Source organism: Staurois parvus, unplaced genomic scaffold (assembly GCF_062004578.1).
Source record: "Staurois parvus isolate SC_StPar_1 unplaced genomic scaffold, SC_StPar_1.0 ptg000619l, whole genome shotgun sequence".
In the NCBI taxonomy this organism is placed as follows: Eukaryota; Metazoa; Chordata; class Amphibia; order Anura; family Ranidae; genus Staurois; species Staurois parvus.
In genome coordinates, this window is record NW_028318415.1 from 989,134 (window position 1) to 1,013,479 (window position 24,346).

The following is a 24,346-nucleotide window of genomic DNA, read 5'->3' on the forward strand; positions in this document are numbered from 1 at the left end:
CTGGAGAGGTATCCCCCTATCATACTTATTTCCACCATGAACAACATGTGCATGCACGTTTGTAAAAGGATATTTCAGCAGTTGAGTTAGGTTTGCACAGTGTAATGATATGGATGTTTATGAAGATCTGTTATGAGTTTTAAATCCTACAGAAGTGGAATGGGTCATTCTCTGCCCCCTGGCCACATACAGTATTTGTTACAGGACATTGAAGCACATAGCTAGCTTTCATATGAGTAAGGTGCACTGAACCTTATATGTAGCCTGGGACTCAAATACTAATTGACCTATTTATCTATGTATCCTTTTTTATTGTACTATATTTCTTTTGCATTCAGGTGAATTTGGATCAGTGATGGAGGGTGAGCTGCAATATCCTGATGATGCAACGCAAAAAGTAGCTGTGAAAACCATGAAGTGTAAGAAAATATTTTTAGTAAACACATTTTGCACCACAGTAGTAAAGATATTTTGGTTCACTAAAAAGAGTTTAGTCAACCAGCAAACAAAAAATTGACATTCAAAGAGCTGTTTGCCAACTGTGTTTTCTTCATAGATAATTAAGCTTTGTTGCTTTTTGCTGTATTTTGTATTTATCCAGGGCCCTTTCAAGCTAACTTCTCAATTTACAGCACCTGCATATAAAATAAAAGTATCTTCTAACTGATAAACAAAATTACAATTATACCTCCAGATCTGCAATAAGTATTAAAGAGAAACTGAAAAAAGAAAAAACTACTTTATAATAGATAAGATAATTCTCTGCTGTCAGGAATCCCTGGATACATTTCTGTATATCCCAAGAGTAACATAAATGCTTCCACTAACAGGAGAATAAATGATGAAATAGTGTTAAGGGAATGCAAGTCTGTGGTTGGGATGGAACTTACCCCCTTCCTATATTTATACCCTCCCCCCTCTTCTTCTCCCTTCCTACTCTTTCTACATCTATCTCTCCTCACTTCTATTTCCCTCTGTCTTAATAGCTGAACATGAGGTTATTACGTCATCATTGTACTATTAAATGGCATACACTATATTGCCAAGAGTATTGGATTCATTGGATTGGATTCAGGTGTTCCAATCACTTCCATGGCCACAGTTGTATAAAATCAAACACCTAGATATGCAGACTGCTTCTAAAACATTTGTGAAAGAATGGGTCGTTCTCAGGAGCTCAGTGAATTCAAGCGTGGTACCATGATAGGTTACGACCTTTGCAATAAGTCCATCTGCGAAATTTCCTTGCTACTAGATATTATACGGTCAACTGTTAGTGTAATTATAACAAAGTGGAAGCAACTGGGAACAACAGCAGCTCAGCCACAAAGTGGTAGGCCACATAAAATGACAGAGCGGGGTTAGCGCATGCTGAAGTGCAGAGTGCGCAGAAGTCACCAACTGTCTGCAGAGTCAATAGCTAAAGACCTTCAAACTTTGTGTAGCCTTCAGATTAGCACAACAATAGTGCATAGACAGCTTCATGGAATGGGTTTCCATGGCTGAGCATCTGCATCCAAGCCTTATATCACCAAGTGCAATGCAAAGCATCGGATGCAGTCGTGTAAAGCAAGCCGCCATTGGACTCTAGAGCAATGGAGACATGTTCTTTGGAGTGACGCATCATGCTTCTCTGTCTGGCAATCCAATGGATATGTCTGGGTTTGCCAGGAGAAGGGTACTTGCCTGACTGCATTGTGCCAAGTGTAAAGTTTGGTGGAGGGGGGGGTTATGGTGTGGGGTTGTTTTGCAGTGGTTGGATTTGGCCTCTTAGTTCCAGTGAAGGGAACTCTTAAAGCATCAGCATACCAAGACATTTTGGACAATTTAATGCTCCCAACTTTGTGGGAACAATTTTGGGGATGGCCCCTTCCTGTTCCAACATGACTGAGCACCAGTGCACAAAGCAAGGTCCATAAAGACATGGATGAGCAAGTTTGGGGTGGAGAAACTTGACTGGCCTGCACAGAGTCCTGACCTCAACCCAATAGAACACCTTTTGGATGAATTAGAGCAGAGACTGCGAACCAGGTCTTCTTGTCTGACATCAGTGCCTGACATCACAAATGTTCTTCTGGAGGAATGGTCAAACATTCCCATAGACACACTCCTAAACCTTGTGGACAGCCTTCCCAGAAGAGTTGAAGTTGTTATAGTTGCAAAGGGTAGGCTAACTCAAAATTGAACCCTACGGACTAAGACTGGGATGCTGTTAAAGTTCATGTGCGTGCAAAGGCAGGTGTCCCAATACTTTTGGCAATATAGTGTATGTAACAGCACATTTGAGTATATACATACTTTTATTTGTATATGTAATTTCTTAATTGATAGAAAAATGACATGCCTATTATTGGTTTATGTATAACCCATAGTTAACACTTTCCCATTAATATAAGATTGTATCATAGCTTGCCAATTGTTCTGACTCATAGTAAGTTCTATGAAAAATCTTCAATATAATATATTCTTGAAAAGATAAAGAGAGAAACTGAAAGAACTATTTTTAAAATTAACTTGCCAATTTAGGGAGACCTGACAGTCTCTCTTGATAGACCACCCTCCTCCCACCTTCTCTGTTATGCAGTTTGCCTGTCCTAAAATCCCCATGTAGACTCTAAATTGGAGCTTTCAGAGGGATAATGACCTTCCCTCTATCTCCACGTGACAGAGCTCAGGCCTTGTGCTTGGCCACTCAGGACTTAGCACTACATTATTGGAGGGGAGAAAGTTACATGTTCTGCCATACTCTGTAATACTGGGAATTTGCAAAGGCTCCAGCAGGCAAATGGAGTGGTGAAACAGCATGGCAAATGTATCAGCAGATGGGAAGGCAAGGGTTGTGAAGGAAACCTGATCAGAACTGACAAAGTCACTGGTGAATTTCAGAAAAAAACTTGTCCCCCCCATCCCCCCTACCTGAGGGCCAAGGGAGCAGAAGCAATATGGGATTCATTGACAAATGTGTCCTTTGTGCTGATAATATTGTATTACACGTCTGTTTATTTTTTCCAGTGGACAATTTTTCACATCGAGAAATAGAAGAATTCCTCAGTGAGGCCGCATGCATGAAAGACTTCAATCACCCTAATGTTATTGGTCTGCTGGGTAAGATTTTAAGCTCATTCATATAAACAAATCCATAGTCAAAGAAGCCACTTAACTTTCTTTTAGTCAGATATTATGTTTTTTTATAATATCAGCTGTACAAAACATACACTTACCGGACACCATATTAGGTACACCTTGCTAGTATCAGGTTGGATCCCCTTTTGCCTTCAGAACTGCATTAATTCTTCTTGGCATAGATTCAACAAGGCGTTGGAAACATTCCTCAGAGATTTTGGTCCATATTGACATGATAGCATCATGCAGTTGCCACATATTTGTCAGCTGCACATCCATGAACCATTTATACAAGGCAGAATGGATACATGTTTTCATGTTGTTTAGGACAAATTCTGACCCTACCATCTGAATGTCGCAGCTGAAATTGAGACTCATCAGACCAGGCAACGTTTTTCCAATATTCTATTGTCCAATTTTGGTGAGCCTGTGTGAATTGTAGCCTCAATTTCCTGTTCTTAGCTGCCAGGAGTGGCACTCGGTGTGTGTTCTTTTGCTGCTGTAGCCCATCTGCTTCAAGGTTTGACAAGTTGTGCATTCAGAGATGGTTTTCTGCATACTTTGGTTGTAACGATTGGTTATTTGAGTTACAGTTGCCTTTCTATCATTTCGAACCAGTCTGCCCATTTTCCTATGACCTCTGACATCAACAAGGCATTTTCATCCATACAACTGCCGCTCACTAGATATTTTCTTTTTTTCAGACAATTCTCTGTAGACCCTAGAGATGGTTGTGCATGAAAATCCCAGTAGATCAGCAGTTTTTTTAAATACTCAGACCAGCCCGCCTGGCACCATCAACCATGCCACATTCAAAGTGACTTATATACCCTTTCTTCCCCATTCTGATGCTCGGTTTGAACTTCAGAAAGTTGTCGTCACCACGTCTAGAAGTCTAAATGCATTGAGTTGCTGCCATGCGATTGGCTGATTAGCAATTTGGGTTACCAAGCAATTGAACAGGTGTACCTAATAAAGTGTCCTTTATGAAGAGATGTGATTGAAGCCTAGATGCCCAGACCAAACGTATCAGTGTCAGTATGATTCAGCTAGCTTAACAATAACTCTCTGAATAATTTGGATACAAATTTATTTTTACACTTTTGTTTAAAGAACATATACACATTTATTTTGTATACTGTTTTAATAAATGCTCAGTGTTTGTATTTGATTACAAAGCGACAAATGAACAAAAATGTTCATTTGAAAAAAATGCATTTTTGGTTATTTTACAAGTAACAGTCAATAAAGCTGAAGTTTAGCTAAAAATAAGAGAAATATTTGGCGCACTAAGAAAAAAAAAAACAGATGTATACTGTGATGGCTAGTATATTAACCACACAAGTAAAGTCCTTAACGTCCAAAGGTGGTTAAGGGATATTCTATCAATGCTTGACTCAGTGGCAACCAATTCAAAAAGAGCTAGAAGAGACTCTGTGTAAACCATAAAAGAGAGAGAAACAGCGCCATCTAAGTGCAGCAATATAAGCAAATAATTTATTTCCACAAAATTGGCAACTCACAATAGTAGTAGTCAAATGAGCGCTTGGCAAACTGGTGTCAGCCGCTGTGTAACTCCTGGCTGGTCCCACTGCAGGCAAGTCTCCAAAGCACTGTCCTTGGCTGTGCTGGTGGTTCCCAGTACTTCCTGGTCGGTGTGGATCCTCAGGACAGGAGGGAGTGATGTCAGCTTCAGGTACAGCAGCAGTTGGTGTGGCACGCATTCGGAACATGCATGCTCCTTCATCAGGCCATGATGAAGGAGCATGCGGGACCAGCCAGGATTTGCACAGCAGTTGACACCAGTTTGCCGAGTGCTCATTTGACTGCTACTATTGTAAGTTGCCAATTTTGTGGAAATAAATGATTTGCTTGTATTGCTGAACTTAGTTTAGCTAAAAATAACTTTTTCCCTACAGACTGCTGAATGCTGTAGAAATCAGTGCAGGATGCCCAGTCCTCTTCCTGGAGCTAAACATCTGGTGTTGAGGGCGTTAATAGCTTTGGGTTTTCAGACTGAACTGAAAGGAGGAAGCTCCTGACTGGGACCTGTCCTCTCCTCCCTTATCTTCCATTGAGAAAGGCCTGTGCTTTTTTACACTAAATGTAACAATCTCGGAATGAGGTTGAGTCCAATGGATGACAGTATTCTCTCTCCCATTCAGAGATCTTGGTACATTCAGTGTTAACAATGACCAGGCTTTTCTCAGTGGATGAGACGGCGAGTTCCCCTTCAGAAGCTTCTTCTATTTACTTCAACCTGGAAAACCAAAGCTATTAATTCCTTCAGCACTGAAATTTTAGCACCAGGAAGAGCACAGGGCACTCTCCCAGAATATTTCTACAGGATTCAGCAGCATGCAGAACGTGGGACATGCGTCATTACTTTTATGTTTGGTCATAAAGTAATTATTATTTTTTACACAGTGACAGCTGCTGGCAGCAACTTGGTTTTTACACAAATCTCATGTGATCACCACAATTGATTGTCTTGCTGATCATGTGATCGGGAACATTGCTGATTGGTTCCTAATTGCTAGTCTGAGGCCAGCTGCTTGCAATGACAGCTTGCAGTGACAGTGACGGACCCATGCATCTGAATTTGTAAATGCAAACAGATTATTACATATATAATATATACTGTGTATATATATATATATATATATATATATATATAAAAGGGCCTAGTGTTATTGTCTAAAATTGTTGTTTTTACTGAGTTGCCACACAATAGATAAATATTGAAATCAGGTCTGTATGCAAGCCCAGCTCTGCAGGTGGGCTTATATGAGGGAGAAAGCTCAAAGTGGGTGTAATCAGGGTGCTGATTTTTAGGCCGAGGAATTAGGAATAGGTAGGAGGGGAGGTGTGCTCGGCTTGTTGTCATTTTCCTTTTATACTGTGCAGCCATTAATCACAGCAGGTATAGCAGATCACAAAAGAATGTTCATGACTTTATACTTATTTTGCCAGGAAAAATAGTTCCTGCAGTTTTACCTTCAGCTGCTTGACTGGAGTTTGTCTTTTATGATTTGGGTTGGGGATATCAAATTAACTGAGCTGTACAAATGTTGCAGACAACCCACTTTGTTAGTACATTGATTTCAGGTCTCATTGCTTCTCTCTTTAATGTGACATGGTCCAAAACAGCTGGACCAGCAACTGAGCTTGAATGGCATTATTAGAAAGGATAAGAAAAACACTTTTATTTGTCTGAAGTAGGCTAAGTATGTGAAGGAGATTTTTACAGTCTTTACAGCTGCCATCTAGAGATTGCTGGAGAGCTGTGACAAGAGAAGGGAGAGCAATAAAGAGCTAACAACTATTGCTAGTTGGTACAGCAAGAGAAATGGCAAGGGTTACTTTGAATAACCAATCATGCATATCTTTTTCATGAATGGCTTTTAAAAAAGGGGAGACTTTTTCCAGTGTAATCTACATTAAAGGATAATGTCACCTTTATACAAAAAAATAATAAATGCTAATTGTTCTGTCTCTCCAATCTAAGCATTGAAAGTGTGATCTCTGTAACTTACAGTTGTGATGAGATAGCGATAACTCCAATCTCAGTTGGATACCACAGTCAGTGACTCAAACGAGATGATATCTTGCAGATCTTGTAAAGTTTATTCCATAAACTGAGAGAATCTTACAATGAACATCTGATAGGTCAAAAGATCATAATGTGACCTGCTTCATGACATGAGGCTAGAAGCTGCAATGCCTTACTGGGAAGGGGGTGGGCTATCTATACAGCATTAACTAAACCAAAGGAAAGGGAGGAGCAGAAACAAAATACAGAGAACACTTAAAGGTATATGACAGTCAATATGACAGCCATGTGAATCATAACACAAATTTTTCTGCAGGTAAAAAAATGTCCATTTATTATTTTTTGTTGCAGGAGCCTGTAAACCATTACACCAGCAATCAGCAATTTGCTGGTGGCATGCAGGTCTCCTGCAGACCTGTCAGTATATCTGCTTGCTGTACGGGATGTATGGGCAAGCAGATTTACTGAAGGAAAGATTCAATGAACTACCCTTGTGCTCCACAGCGCCGTGGTAGTTCATTGAGAACTACAAGCCAACAGACACTAAGGGGTTTATTTACTAAAGCTGGAGAGTCCAAAATCAGACTCCCTTCTGCATAGAAACCAATCCAGGTTTCATTGCCAAAGCTTCATTGAACAAGCTGAGGTTAGAAGCTGATTGGTTTCTATGCAGAAGGGAGTCTGATTTTGGACTCTCCAGCTTTAGTAAATAAACCCCTAAGGGTCCTTTCACACAGGAGTTTCTTTTTTTTTCATCGTTTCAGTCACGTTTTTTCAATGAAAAATGGATTAGTTTACATTCGTTCATCCGTTTACATCTGCTTTACAGTAGTTTTTCACCCATTTTTTTGTCAATTCTTTTTTTTTTTTTTTTTACGGAAGAAAAACAGGGTTTTCTTCAATTCAAAAAAACAGATGTAAACAGATGATCATCTGTTTATATTCACTAGTCCATAGAAATACATAGGTGTCCGTTTTTCATCTGTAAATGGACAGATGTAAAACAGACATACGCCCATGTATAAGAGGCCTAAAGTTGTTGGGACTTTCTCATTCACAGAACACAGTGAAGTTTTTGTTAAATTTGACAGCTAGCGAGGGGAGCAAGGGGAGAGGGAGCGGTGCTTTCATAACATGTTACACCCTTGAGTATGGATGTAACATATTATGAAAGGTGAACTTATCCTTTAACTTTCACCTTATTTTAATAAATTACATATACAGGCCACATCTGTGCACCTATCCTGTTGAAACACAATGCAGTACGCTTACCCTCCGTTCACATCAAGTCCGACTTTGAAATGGTGCGACTTACAGTGAAGTCGCATGATTTCAAAGTCCGGGGACCCGATGATTTGAGGTGCAATTTGCAAGACATCTGTCTATGCAAATCGCACCAAAAGTAGTGCATGGACTATTTTTGAAATCGGTGTGGCTCCGACCAAGTTGGAACCGCACCGACATGACCACCCTAATTGCGGACAATAGGGTGCAACTTGGCATGCAATTTGCAAGTCGCAGAGCATGCAAATCACATGCCAACCAGGGGCGGACTGACTATTTGGAAATCCGGGCACTGCCCGAGGGCCCGAGGTCAGTAGGGGCCCCATGAGGTGCCCCTGGCACCTTTTTCATAGGCTTTTTTGAGTTTGGGCGAGGACACAGGGGCCCCATGATCCCCTATTGCCCGGGGGCCCCATGAGTTGTCAGTCCACCCCTGATGCCAACTCACATCCAGTGTGAACCAGGGCTAAGGCCCTAATTTGTAAGTGCGTTCTCCAATTTACTGAAACAAATGCAGCACATCCCCGCATATACAGCTTGGGGGGGTATGCATGCATAACTTCACGAATGTCAAATGTACATGCCTGTTAAGAAAACCACTTATATACACATTTCTTCTCAGTTCTTTTAAATATACCACATAATTCAATCTTCAAATCTGAAAAAATTATTTTTATGTTTTAGTGCTATTTTTAACCATTTCAGCCATACCACTGTTTTTATGAAAGTTATATCATAGTGTATTTTAAATTTACTGTATATAAATATGTAGAAATTGTCTTATCTACCAGAAGATTGCCCGTGTGTTTGAACTCATACATGTGCAGAAACTCATAAGCAAATGAGGAAGAGTAAATCAGGCTTTCTGTATGCTTCCAATTCAGGAGTATGCCTAGAAGTGGGTCCCAGGAGAATTCCCAAACCCATGGTTATTCTGCCCTTCATGAAATATGGAGACTTGCACAGTTTTCTTCTCTCCTCCAGAATTGGATCTGGTCCTCAGGTAAATTGTATAGAACATTGTTTTGTAATGGGCTACCTTTTCTCAAAAAAATTTTATAATTTATTGAGAATAGGTACACTTATTCACCAGAAGGTATGGAATTTCTGGTAGGTTAATAAATATTTTGATAAGTATTCAATTTGGTTAATGAGTCAACCATTTCTGGTCAAGGTGAATGGCCAGCCATGATAAACATTCTGTACAACCTGGGAGTAGTTATTATTATTATTTATTATTATTATTTATTATACAGGATTTATATAGCACCAACAGTTTGCGCAGCGCTTTACAAAATGAAGGTAGACATTACAGTTATAATACAATTTGGTACAAGAGGAAACAGAGGGCCCTGCTCATTACAGCTTACATAGGAGTTGGTGTGTTCTATAGGCAGCACAGCCACATGTCAGTTTTTGAAAAATGAAATAAGTTTAGGTAACCCTTTGCTAAATGCCTAGTAACAGGTACAGTTCTTCGGTTTCAAGTTATTTGAATTGCAGCACTTCAGACGCAAATACAATTGTAGATATAATTCATCTTTTCTTATCTCAAAAGAAAATAAGGGCAATGGGAATGCAAATGTAGAAATGTTGAAAAAGGTCTCTAGTTAATCCTTGATTCATTTTCTCATCAAAGGCATATTTCACACAGGTGTTTAGACACATGCAGTCCCAGGACAAGGTCATCCAGCAGCCAGGGCAAAGATGCCAAACTGTGTCCCCCCCACACACACACCTTTCATGATGTGCAAGCTTAGGGGATCCTACACCCAGCAGTCACTCAATGGTCAAAATCACAGTGCAGCTCATTTTGCACACTGGGCACATGCATGAGTTGATGGTCCCCCCCCCTCCTTCCTGCTAGTGTAGCCCCCTGTCCCCTGGTACATTTTAGAAAGGCGATCTGATACCAAACTAGAATTTTCAGTGAGCTTGGTGGGCCATCAAAGCTTGATACTAATATACAGTGAAGGAAATAAGCATTTGATCCCCTGCTGATTTTGAATGTTTGCCCACTCACAAAGAAATGATCAGTCTAAAAATCGAATGGTAGGTGTATTGTAACACTGAGAGACAGAATAGCAACAAAAAATTCAAAAGAAATGCATGTCTAACAAATTATGCACTGATTTGCATGTTCATAAGGGATATAAGTATTTGATCCCCTATCATTCAGCAGGATTTCTGGCTACCAGGTGTCTTTCATACAGGTAACAAGCTGAGATTAGAAGCAGTCTCTTAAAGGGAGTGCTGCTAATCTCATTTTGTTACCTGTATAAAAGACACCTGTCCACAGGAGCAATCAATCAGATTCCAAACTCTCCACCATGGCAAAGACCAAAGAGCTGCCCAAGGATGTCAGGGACAAGATTGTAGACCTACACAAGGCTGGTCTGGGCTACCAAACTATCGCCAAGCAGCTTGGTGAGAAGGTGACAACAGTTGGTGCAATCATTCGAAATAGAAGAAACACAAAACAACTGTCAGTCTCCCTAGGTCAGGTGTTCCATGCAAAATCTCACCTCGTGGAGTGTCAATGATCATTAGAACAGTGAGGAATCATCCCACTGGAGCCAGTGGGTATAATAACACTGTTACTAGGCTGGATCTTTTCACTGAAGAATAGGAGAATGGCAGCGAATGAACAGGCGAGTTTGACAGGCGAATGTGCTTACAACTTCTGCAAAAGATCTGAAGGATTCTGTAGCAAATAAACATAATTTTTAGTTTTATACATTTCTAAAAAGCATTTGTATAAAGATTCTAAGTACATTCAATGACTTGATAAATTTGTCATTTGAAAGTACTTCAAAATTTTTACTTTTATCATTCAATTTTGGATTGAATGTTCTTTCCCAAACAAAAACCACATTCACTGTTAGAAATTCATTAGAGAAAAAAATTTCAGCCTGCTGCTTTGAATTTTCTCATCACTACGGTCAAAAATGAATGTCGATATGACCCCACTAATGATTAGAAAATCAAACCAGCAACCTTAAAAGAAAATGGTTTGAACAACATTCTACTGGAATATAACCATATGTCAATCGGGAGTGATGCACACTCCTTCCAGGTTACAGCCCTGATAGTTTCTCCCAGCACAGGTTTCAATCAGGGGTTGTGTAGATTATGCATTTACCATGCAGTCACATTGAGGAATGAAGGCAAAGCCCAAACTGATCTTTAAAGCTTTTGCATGCAAGCACTTTAATTAACATTTTGCACAATTTTCACCATGGTACTTTAAGAAATAAAACAAATTCACAAATGTGTCACATATATTTCATTTAGATGTAGTATTTATTTCCAGTACATGGTATTATTTCACATTTTTACACATCCTATGAACTTAAAACCTGCTACCTCTGCTATAAACTGGGCTGTGCAAAGCATTTCTGTTCCATTCAGACTAGGGTGATTCCTCTGCCAATTTTGATCTGCAAAAGGCAGATCCATATGTGTGCAGTATATCTGAAAAATTAGATGGGCACAGAAGTATATCTCGAATCGCATAAAAGAATAATGAAAAAGGAGAAGAAATGTAACTGAAGAAAACAAATACATTATAGGCGGAAAGGCAAAATTAGGTGATGGCAGTTGCACATGGACACTGGCAGGCTGAAATATAAATTTTTTTGTGTTCTGACCCTCCACAGAAATACTGCTACAGTGTAGCAGGGCTGTGCAAAATCACGTGTATATATACGTGATTCGCATTTCCGGGTAGGGAACGCGCACCGCCCTACCCGCAGCAACGTTGACGGCTAGGGATGTCAGTCACTGGGCCCTGGCCGGCGATTCCCCGCCGACACCCAACAATCATTGGGTAAAGCTGACAGGGGAGAGACCTATGTGTAAACAACAATGGTCTCTCTCCTGTTCAGCATGGACATGCTGTATTGTATCTCTCTGCACAGCAGAGAGATATAAAACATTATGTCTCCAAAGTAAAACACACACAGCACACAGTTAACCCTTTGATCACCCAGATGTTAACTCCTTCCTGCTCATTGTCATTAGTACAGTGTCAGTGCTTTTTATTAGCACTGATCACTGTATTAGTGTCACTGGAGATGTCAGTGCTAGTTAGTCAGTTCCCACCCAGTATCAGAATGCCCACTGCAGTCCCGCTAAAAGTCGCTGGTCGCCACCATTACTAGTATACAAAAAAAAAATTCCAGTATATATACCGCCATTTGTAGACGCTATAACCTTTCATGTAAACCACACATATTGGGAATTTTTTATTACCAAAGACATGTAGCAGAATACATTTTGGCCTAAATTTATGACGAAATTTTATTTTTTTTCTTTTAATTTTTTATTGTATATGTTTTATAGCAAAAAGTAAAAAAAATTTTTTTTTGCTTATAGTGAATAAGTGAAGAAAATAAAAAGAAATGCAGAGGTGATCAAATACCACCGAAAGAAAGCTCTATTTGTGTGAAAAAAATTACAAATTTAATTTACGTTGCATGACCATGCAACTGTCAGTTAAAGTAACACAGCACCGTATCGCAAAATATGGCCTGGTCAGGAGGGGGGGGGTAAATCCTCTGGAGGGCAAGTGGTTAAACCTTAAATCCAATGGGACAAAACTATTCCAAATATTCTGGCATCCAAAGAGTCAGGCAGAGATGAATGCAAACTTTGTTGCAAAAATCACAGTGGAGTTGATTTACTAAAAGTGAAGAGTGCAAAATGTTGTGTAGTTCTTAATAAAATCCAAAGCTTCCAAGTTTTATTGTCAAAGTTTAACTGAACAAGCTGAAGTTAGACATTAAATAAAATAAAAACTCAGCGAGCGCTCAACATAAAAATTCTGCAAGCTGCATATGCACCAATAAAGGAACCCTAAAGCCTTGTGAACAGTATCAGAAACAGTGCAGCCCTAGAATATTATATATGAATTAAAATAAAATATGTAATATTATCAATAATAATACTTTTATATCAAATCATCCAGATTATATTGTGATAAATAATATAAGCGAATAAAGCGCTAATTTAGGCACCAAACATAAATGTGATCATGTGAACAGTCTGGGAGGCAGATGAGGGTCTAAAGTGGAAAGCCTGAGCAGCACTGTGACTTGAGCTAAGGATTCCTAGGACCCCAATGGAAGCGTGGCTGCTAAGGAGGCTTGTGTCCAGAGGAGGGATCCTGGTTCCATGCTCTCTGGCAGATCCATATAAAGGGGGTTCCTACAGATTCATATTCAGTTTATTGCGCATTAATCATGCGCATCTGGTGAGTGTGCATTTCTTACAGTCTTCCGCATAGATTAAGTCACACGGATTTATTGGATGTCACAAGTGCAATATAACTTTATGGTGCACCATTATGCTGACCTGATCGCGTCCACCCTGCACTAATCTATGAGCACTTCTGTTGATAAAAGACTGTTCACATGATCACATTTAGGTTTGGCGCCTAAATTAGCGTTTTATTCACTTATATTATTTATCATGATATAATCTGGATGATTTGATTTAAAAGTATTATTATTGATTATATTACATATTTTTTTAATTTGTATATAATATTCTAGTGCTGCACTGTTTCTTTATCTTGACATTAGACATTGGCTACCATGCACAGCTGCACCAGATTTTGCACTCTCCAGTTTTAGTAAATCAACCCCACTATCACCATAAACTGTTACCATAGATGATTCATATGTCCTTGCGTCACAACCACTAAAACATAGCAGGTGATCTCTAAGGGTTTGTATTTTAGATGTCATTGTTCAACACATTCCTTTAAAATTTAGTAGATGGTTGTTTGTTAATTTATTGCTTTATTGCTACCATTGGTTAAAAATGGTCTTATATTTCAATTTAGCATGTACCATTACAAACTCTGGTGAAGTTTATGATTGACATTGCTACTGGAATGGAGTACCTCAGCAGCAAAAATTTCCTACACAGAGACCTGGCAGCCCGTAACTGCATGTAAGTAATGACACTGAGCCTTCTCAGTCATCCCTGCTCAGTTACAGCCTAGTATAGAGTATTTGTGCAACCAAAATAGTTTGTAAAAAAGGAGGCTAAGCTAAACCCATGTGGGCAATCAGGGGTTCCCAGAAGCAACATCCTGAATGATGTGGTTGGGTACCAGATTCATAATACAAATGACACTCCTTCCTGAATATAAAAGCCTACTAACCATGCAGTATGTGGCTAACATTGAGATTTTGAAAACTGTTTTGAGGTCTGTTTGTAAATGTTTTCACCGAAGATTCATACAACTTTCACTGAACATTTACACATTTTTAATGTTGGCTTCAACTGAAAAATGTATGAATCCTGGGTGAACATCGTCAGACTTTTTTGTGAAAAAAATAGGCCCCTTACCTCTGCAGGCATGGTTTCATATAACCGAAAAAAATCAAAGTTTCATACACACAAGTAGTTACATAGTTAATCTGGCTGAAAAAAAACAAAAGTCCATCCAGTTCAACCATTAAAAAAAAAAAAAAAGTTATAATCCTATACCCTCATTTGATCCAGAGCAAAACAAAAAAAAAACAGCAAAGCATGATCCAATTTGCTCCTGCAGGGGAAAAAAATTTCTTCCTAATCCCCCGAGAGGCAATCAGATATTCCCTGGATCAACTTTACCTATAAATGTTAGTATCCAGTTATATTCTGTGTATCTAAGAAACAATCCAGGCCTTTTTTAAAACAATCCACTGAGCTGGCTAGAACCAACTCTTGATGGAGTCTATTTCACATTTTCACAGCTCTCACTGTGAAGAAACCTTTCCGTGTTTGGAGATTACATTTATTTTCCTCCAGACATAAAGAGTGCCCCCTTGTCCTCTGTAATGACCTCAGGGTGAATAGCTCTACACCGAGTTCACTATATGAACCACTGATGTATTTATACATGTTGATCATATCCCCCCTTAATCTCCTCTTCTCAAGAGAGAATACATTCAGTTCCTCTAATATTTCCTCATAGCTGATCTCCTCCATGCCTCTTATCAGTTTGGTTGCCCTTCTCTGTACTTTCTCCAGTTCCCCAATGTTCTTTTTGTGAATTGGTGCCCAAAACTGAGCTGTATTTTCCAGATGAGGTCTTACTAATGAAAGTACAGTGGACATTAAAGAACACAAGTTGAATAAACCACCATCAAACAGGGAACTCTGTAGATACAGAAGTACAGGTCAGTGGGGTAAAGCTGGTGATACACTGATCAAAATTCGTCCAGTTCAGTAGGGATCAACTGAATTTTGTTCAGCATGCAGTTGGAAAATGATAAAAAATGTAAGAAATAGGCACATTTGATCATTGCATTTCAACCTTTTGTTTATAGTCTGTTTAGGAGTCAAATTATCGGCTACACAGAGATGACAGCTTAAGTTGGCTATACACTAGTAGATTTTTTAACAAACGTATGAAGATTCTCATCAGTACATTTGATGACGTTCTGGGTGATATTTGAAAGTGCTTCCAACACATTTGCTTTTAATAATCAATTTTGAAGGGAATACACTGTTAGAAATGTGTTTTTGTTTGAGAGACATTTCCCATGCTGCTCCCTCAAATTTTCTTGTCACTGCCATCAAAAATAAACGTTGATTTGACTCCAATAACAATTAGATAATGGAACAAATGTTCCTAAAATAAAATTTTTTAGCAACATTCTACTAGCATATGGCCTGCAGTCAGTTTTACAAAAGAAGTGTTGGTGGAGCGCTGGACCTAAGGGTTGGTATAGTGAGGTATGATATTCAGCTCCTAGAGGCAACTCTCTATCATATGGGGTATCCCTATGGGTCCCTATGGGAATAATTGGCTAAAAGTATTCATTGCCTTCTCTTGATATCTAGGTTGCGAGATGATATGACTGTCTGCGTTGCTGACTTTGGGCTGTCTAAAAAAATATACAGTGGTGATTATTACCGCCAGGGACGTATTGCTAAGATGCCAGTGAAGTGGATTGCTGTGGAAAGTCTTGCTGATCGTATCTACACAGTTAAAAGTGATGTGGTAAGATATTATAATTGGTTTCCCAATTTAGAAAATAATGTCTTTTTTTTTTTTCTAATGACAGTGACAAATGCTCAATTCTATGCCTGATCATTGTACTTGTAAGTCGTGTACCGGGGTACGCTCCCCAGGATACAGTGAAGTCATGAACGAGGAAAGCAACCCCAACACCAGCTTTTGTCACAACAGAATTTTACTTAGATGTGGCAAATAAACACAACCACAAATGCTGGGAACATACAATAAATTTACATACACCCAGCCCAAAGGCTGAGACCCTTGTGCTGCACAGCACAGCGCCTCCTGATGGATGAAGGTAGAAAGTGAAGTAATTTACCTACTGGCGGGCAAAACTAAGCTGCCACACCTTACCTGTTATTACCCTAAAAGAGCAGGAATCAGTGTATGGGTGTACGGTATGGGCTAGCCTGCGGTGCAGCACAACAGCATACAATCTTAAATAAATCTACAGTATTCCCTCTCCCATAACTGGTCCTGTAGCATGTGCCTGAGTATTCCTTCTGAGCAAAATGCCAGTCTGGCTTGAGTTTGTAGGATTTTATCAGCTCTCCAATGTGAAATGTCACTTTAACCCCTTTACGCCGGCCGCACACAAATGTGCGGCCTCCCGGCGTCTGGGCCTAGACGCCGAGCGGCCGCACATTTGCGTTCATGTAAGAAAAAACATGTGCTGAGAGCGCGCGCCCTGAGCGCTCCCAGCACGCATGTCCGGTACTCGTGGAAAGGTCCCGGTCTGCTCTTTCGATCGGGACCTTTACCGATCATGTGACAATGCGTCACAGCAGTCACATGATCTCTAAACCACGCCCCGCCTCCCGGCGTCTGAAACTCTTAAAGGGCCGGGAGGTGCCGGCGGGAAGGGGTTAAGTTGTGGAGTCCTTCCAATGATCAGTAACAATACTTGTGGCCTGACACAAACAGAGACCCTAACTAACTAACTTTAGGCCTGGACTCAGTCTCAAGGCGCCAACACTGAAAAGAGGTGCGTGCACGATCTTACCGACCCGGGTCTGCTTTGCATCTGCTGGTGACTCTGAACAGAACAAATGTCTCTACAACAAGCATGCGGTCTCGCCGTATATGTTGCTTAGTTCCTCTGCTCTCATCAGCCTTCCTGGCAGCAATCTCATCAGCTTCCTGGCAGCAATCTCATCAGCTTCCTGGCAGCAATCTCATCACTTCACTTAGCTGCAGCTCTGGTTACGAAGGGACGCTTTCACACCTGGATGTCATCAGATTCTCAGCTCACAGGGCCCCTTATTCACCATGCTCCAAAACATGGCTTCTCTCTCTCCTTCCTGTTCTCTCCAACTCTGTGTGCACAAAAAACCCACCTCTTCATGAATATACAAATATCTATGCCAGGCATGTCCAAAGTCTGGCCCGCGGGCCATTTACGGCCCGAGGGTCGGTTTAATACGGCCCTCCATGTCAGTGTGTCAGTGTGTCTTATGGAGCGAATATGGAGCGGCCGGTCCGGTATTTCCACCGCGGCCATGTCAGAATACCGGGCCGGCCGCTCAGCTCTGCAGCGGGACCTTACCTGTTCCTCTATCCAGCGGCGCGCTGTCTTCCCGGCTTCTGTAGTGTGGGCGCTGGGCATGACAGCCGGAAGCCAAGTGCGCATGCGCAAGAAGCGGTGCTTTTTGTGAATGGTAAGGCGGTACCTGGGACACATGACAGATCCCAGAAGCCGCCGGACCAATCACAAAGCGCAAGTGCTTCTCGCTCATGCGCACTGGGCACCTGGCTGTCATGCCGAGCGCCATTACAGAAGTCGGGAAGACAGCGCACGGCTGGATCGAGGAACAGGTAAGATCAAAGAACAACTGCGGAAGTAAGAGCGGGTACCTGTCAAATTCAGGTACCCGCTCCCCACCTCCCCAAAGGTCAGCAGTCACCTGTACTGTCCGCAGTCTCTGGTCATCTCCTGTGCTGTCCGCAGTCTCTGGTCATCCCTGTGCTGTCCGCAGTCTCTGGTCATCCCTGTGCTGTCCGCAGTCTCTGGTCATCCCTGTGCTGTCCGCAGTCTCTGGTCATCTCCTGTGCTGTCCGCAGTCTCTGGTCATCCCTGTGCTGTCCGCAGTCTCTGGTCAGCCCTGTGCTGTCCGCAGTCTCTGGTCATCTCCTGTACTGTGTCCGCAGTCTCTGGTCATCTCCTGTACTATGTCTGCAGTCTCTGGTCATCTCCTGTACTATGTCCGCAGTCTCTGGTCATCTCCTGTACTATGTCTGCAGTCTCTGGTCATCTCCTGTACTATGTCCGCAGTCTCTGGTCATCCCTGTGCTGTCCGCAGTCTCTGGTCATCCCTGTGCTGTCCGCAGTCTCTGGTCATCTCCTGTACTGTGTCTGCAGTCCATTAGTTCAGAATTTTTTTTTTCCTGTTTTCTGCCTCTAAAACCTAGGTGCGTCTTATGGTCAGGTGCGTCTTATACGGCGAAAAATACGGTAACTTGGCATAAAATAATTTATTTGCATTTAATTGTAATGGTTCAAAGAATGTTTGGAAAAATGTTCGGCCCTCCACCATGTTCACTTCATCCAATCTGGCCCTCTTTGAAAAAAGTTTGGACACCCCTGATCTATGCAGTCTGAGGCTGTGTTAGAAAAACAGTGACATCTTGTGGCTAAACAGCAGAATGTCAGTCAAAACATTAATTTAAAATATAAAATGGGGTATGTAGCGCTAAAAAATAACAAACAAAATGTCATCATATATCGTCACAGAAGTATCAAGCATATATTGTCCATAAAGTGTATCCGGAGGGCAGACGGATCAAATCCTATGGTGTCCCCAATCCAACCTGACAGAACGGAAAATGTATATAGTGCGGTTATGCGCTTACCACAGTTACATACAATATGGGCATTGTATGTAAATCAGCAACAGGACATCATGGTCTGGTCAGCAGCATGAGCAGCATCTGGTCATGTAAGGACATCAAGACCAGTGGGTACAACGTTGTCCAGGCATCCAGTGGCTCCTTGTTCCAGATCACCACCTTACAAAGCTCATTAGAAACGAGCCAGGAGGCAAGAAGGTATCAATGGTGAAGTACGTTTATTCAGAGTAAAAAACCAAACAAAAGGAAGGAACTCACATCAGCATAGAAAAGTACATCCAGGTGTCATTCATAGGTTCCCTGGTGGCTAGTGGTTCCACCAACATAAAGACTTGCATCCAGGTTTAATTAAAAGTCCCTGGTGGCTAGTGACAGAAAGGGATCATATATAAATATATATCCCACAGATCCCAGGGTTAAGATGACCACCCAGATCCAATAAAAGAATTCCCTGGTGGTTAGTGGTTCCCTGGTGGTATAGGCGTCAGTAGGGTGGATCCCCTAACATGTTTCGAGCACACCGCTCGTTTTCAAAGGGGTAGATCCTGCCCTAAGACGCCGGATTTAAATGATTTAGCGCTACATACCCCATTTTATATTTTATGTTTTAGGTACTGAGGATTACCCTGTATGTTAGCTGCTTGTCCTGTCTGTTTGCGCTCACTTACCTTACCCTATATAAAACATTAATTTACTTCCACACAAACAGTGTTCAAACAATGAGAGCTGTTTCCCCATCTCACATACTCAGCTTTTGTCTTCCAATATATGTCAATGCTGACTTTATCTGTAGGATATTTCTGCTTCTGCTGTACTGTATTATATATTACTCCAGCTCCAACATTTCCAAGATACGTACGTTCCTCACCCCAGACACTACTAAACAACTCGTACACTCCCTCATTATCTCACGCCTAGACTACTGCAACTCCCTTCTCACTGGCCTACCCAAACAAATGCTATCCCCACTCCAGTCTATCCTGAACTCAGCGGCTAGACTCATCCACCTTACCAACCGCTCCACATCTGCCACCCCCCTCTGCCAATCCCTTCACTGGCTCCCGATTGCCCAACGCATTAAATTCAAATTACTATCTCTGACATACAAAGCCATTCACAATGGTGCCCCAAACTACCTCACTGACCTGATACCCAAATACCACCCGTGCCCTTCGCTCCTCACAAGACCTCCTACCCTCTAGCTCCCTGGTCTCCTCCTCCCACGCCCGACTGCAGGACTTCTCCAGGACTTCCCCCATCCTCTGGAACTCCCTACCCCAATCCATCAGACTGTCACCTACCCTCCTCACCTTCAGGCGTACCCTGAATCCCATCTCTTCAGGGAAGCCTACCCCATCCTCACCTAACAACCAATCTCCTCCACTCCTCCTACCACTCTATCCCCCACAGCCACTTCCTCCTGTACCACTATCCCCTCCCTCCTAGATTGTAAGCTCGAAAGAGCAGGGCCCTCAAACCCCTCGTGTATTGTATTGTACTGTATTGTCTCATGTTCTGTCCCCCTCGCTAATGTACAGCGCTGAGCAAACCCTTTGGCGCTATATAAACACTGTATAATAATAATATATTTCAATGTCAATATGCCAATAATGACTGTAAACATATAATTTAATTTATAGGACATATATCTTTAAAGAATCAGTCCATCCATAAGTGATAATTAAAGTGCATTTAAAGACATGTTTCTAATCCATTTGCTATGTGATGCATTAAAGTGATTCTAAAAGTTTGAATAAAAAAAAAAAAATTACAAACATATTATACCAATGGTTTTGCACAGACCAGTTCTGATCCTCTTCTTTTTGGGTCCCCCATCGGTGGTCCTGGCTCCTCCCCACAGCCAACGGCCCCAATAGCAAGCCTATGGGGGCACTTGAGCAGGCTTACTCCTGAGCCACACTCCTGTGAATGGACATTGTCCATTTACACACAGAGCATGGCTCCGCCCTGCCCCCCGCTCTCCTCATTGGCTGTGATTGACAGCAGCAGGAGCCAAAGGCTCCCATTGCTATGTGAGCCAATGAGGAGAGCAAGACCTGGGAGAGCCGTGGCTCTCATGCACATTGCTGGAGTAAAATGGGGCTCAGGTAAGTTTAAGGGGGGGCTGATGGAGAGCTGCAGGTAAAAAAAACCTTCTCCCATTAGAACCACTTTAAACCAAAGTTCTTTTTCCTACATTGAGTCAGCCAAATTCCCTTTCAATTGTGTTTCACATGCACCCCCTCCCAGACACTGCAGAAAAACATTGGAGGGTTTCAGTAGCACAGTCAATTCTGCCAATCCAGAAAGTAGTGGGCAGGCACTAAGTGTGGCCAGCTGTCTGTGGCTTGTTTAATAAACAGTGACAATGGAATTCTCTAAGCCTTCTGCAACGTGTTCTCATCCCAATGTTGTACAAGATGGCACCACCTACGAGGGGCAACAGTGCTTTAAATTCAGTAGCAATGCAGTAGCATTGTCCTTGCATCACAGGAGAGGTAGACTGGCAGGTTCAGTGGGCATTTGTGAGTCTTTGTAGGGGGACAAAGAAAAACAGTAAGGGGTTTATTTACTAAAGCTGGTTCATTCAGAATCTCGTGCACTACTGCATAGAAACCAATCGGCTTCCAGGTTTTATTGCTAAAGCTTAGGCTAGAAGCTGATTGACTACAATGCACATGAGAGTCTGAGTGAACCAGCTTTAGTAAATAAACCCCTAAGTGCAGATGCTGCACCACATACTTTTTATTCAATGGGAGGCCATAATTATACTTTACATCATAGATGGAGCCTTATAGTCTGAGTTATCCCCTGGCTTGTTGCATATCTTTTAATTCTTCACGTTTACAGTCCACCTGGGAGTTTTAAGTGTTTCTGCTCACCTTTTCATCATCTATCAGCTCTTGTATTTCCTATACTATAAAATTAAAATCAAGCAGGCAAAAGTGGGAGACCCTCACAATGACCATATAACAATATGCAGGTCTGATAACTGACAACATATATTACTCTTCTGTTATATTGTAAAGCGCTAAGCAAACTGTTGGCACTATAGAAATCCTGTATAATAATCTTACCAATAAAGTGCCTGAGAGATATAACAAATTGTCAGTTGATCTCTCCAACATTTACCAACACTGAAAAATAACGCTTAAAACCTCATTCACACTTGTGCAACTTGTCATGCGACTTTGAACATCAAAGTTGCATGACAAGTCATACCCCATGTTTTCCAATGATAACCATTCATATATGTGCAACTTAAAGTTGCAGCAACTTCAAAGTAGTTCATTCACTACTTTTTGTTCGACTTTCATTCTACTTGAGAGCCATAGACTTTATTGTTAACCCTAAAAAGTTGTATGAAAGTCAAATCTGAATGTTTTACATGTAAGAGTGGTGCAGCTGAAGGAAGACCAAGGGCTGGGCCCACAGATTCAGAGGGTACACGATGCCACACAGACACAGACAGCGGTTCTTTTAAAACAATTACGTTTACTGAACAGTTATAGTGATCATGTAGTTGAGCATACGTAAACAGAATGATAACAGTGCATAACCATACAGTAGGAATAATACTGTCTAACACTAACCCCGTACTTGCGGACTTTCCTCCAATGTCCAGAAAGCAGCCTGGCTGCGCCTGAATGTTCCTGAGCAAGATACAACGTTGGGGTGCACCCTAAGTATTGCGCAATACTATTTGTAATCCAAAGGAAAGTGAAGTGTGTCTCTTGTAACTTTCTGGTATTTCCAAAATGTCACTGAACATGTGTGGTGCGATGTGCTACGGCAAAGCCGCACTTACAGTTCCCTGGCAGGCTCTTGGTGCTTTTTCCTGATCCACTCCAGAACCGGACCATACAGTCACTTGTTTCCTGGTCTCGTTGTGGTGAATCTTCCCTAGGTGCCGTCGCCAGACTCCACTGTGAGCCGTAAATCCTCTTCCAGGCCCCACACAGATTCTCCAGACGTCCTCAGCATACACCAGCCAGACAGAGACTCCCTGTCACTTCCTCCTCTGCACCGGGACCCCTCCCCTTCCCATAGAGTTTGTGATGCAGTAAGTCATTTCTTAATTACAGCCTCAAACCTGCATTTACAGTTCACTATGACCCTTCTGAGGGTCCTACTCGGCCCCTAAATTAGTATTCATTAAACTTTATAGGGTAAATAAGCATTTATCTTGTCTTAGCAAAAGTCACTGCAAAATTGATTCTTGTACTTTGCTGCCATCCACTGACCATCTACTGCCATCTACTGAGTATATTGCAGGCATATTACAGTTTAACATTACACATCAGTATTTAATGCCTCCACACCCTTACACAGCAGTGGGTCCGATTTTGCAGAGGGACAAGTCACATCCAAGTCGCACCCATCCAAAGTTGAGTCAAAGTTGTGCCAAAGTTGCACTCCAGAGGTGTGCAACATTGGAGTTGCACACGTTTCTTCACTTCCTGGTCATGGTAACAGTTTTAGTAATCTCCATAAGGATACACACTTCCTATGTACAGTTCCCCTTACATTCCTTATTTATGCAGTGCAACCTAAATATACTTAACATTATTACATTCTACAGCAAATACAATGAAGTTCATGAACCTGATACACAACAGCCTCTATCTGTCAGTATTATGTAATTTTTAAATGGATGAATAAAAATAATAAATAGGTTTACATTCTAGTATACCCTGTACAGTTTGTAATGTATAAATCATTGGCTGCAGTACTACAGTTTTATTTGAAAAATACTTACATCATTTTAAATACATATTTTTTTAAGCCTAAAGCTGGTTTTATTATTTATTTCAGCTTTACATATATGCAGCGCTTTACATATACATATATATTGTACATTCACATCAGTTCCTAACCCTCAAGGGGTGTACAATCTAAGGTCCTTAACTCACATTCATACATACACATACTAGGGCCAATTTAGACAGCATCCAATTAACCTACCAGCATGTCTTTGGAGTGTGGGAGGAAACCCACGCAGGTACAGGGAGAACATGCAAATTCCAAGTAGGTGGTGCCGTGGTTGGGATTCAAACCAACGACACTAGTAATGCCAGGCAGAAGTGCTAACCATTTAACCACTGTGCTGTGTCCAATATAATTCTTCCATAATTGTTAAGATCTACTTTAATTTCTTGCTATGTATCCAATTGTGATTCCCTAATTTCGAAATATATCCAAAATTAAACTATATAAATGTAATTTCCTTCTCATTTACAGACCTGAACAGGACATACGATAATACAATGTGGATATTGCCTTCCATTTCTTTTTGATAGATGGATTTAGTACACAGTAACAGGAAATGCTTCTTTCAAATCTTAAAGCTGAACAGATTATGACACATCAGTTAAAGCAGCTTGGTACTTTTTTTTTTTATACAAAAAAATAAATGCACATTTTTTTTGCAGGTAAAAAAATGTGCATTTATTATTTTTTGCTGCAGGAGTCTGTAAAGCATTGCACCAGCGATTGGCAGATTGCTGGTGCCATGCAGG

General features: G+C 41.2%; 1 protein-coding gene across 3 annotated transcripts in view; it reads left to right on the top strand.

Annotated features, from left to right (window-relative positions):
- MERTK (MER proto-oncogene, tyrosine kinase) overlaps positions 1 to 24,346 on the top strand; it is a 149,951-nt gene that overhangs the window by 111,039 nt on the left and 14,566 nt on the right. For all 3 annotated transcript variants that reach the window (XM_089693262.1, XM_089693260.1, XM_089693261.1), the window contains exons 13-17: positions 339 to 419; positions 3,013 to 3,105; positions 8,845 to 8,963; positions 13,809 to 13,918; positions 15,803 to 15,962. In XM_089693262.1, the coding sequence (XP_089549388.1) occupies positions 339 to 419; positions 3,013 to 3,105; positions 8,845 to 8,963; positions 13,809 to 13,918; positions 15,803 to 15,962 (563 nt within the window). The remainder of the gene's footprint in view (positions 1 to 338; positions 420 to 3,012; positions 3,106 to 8,844; positions 8,964 to 13,808; positions 13,919 to 15,802; positions 15,963 to 24,346) is intronic.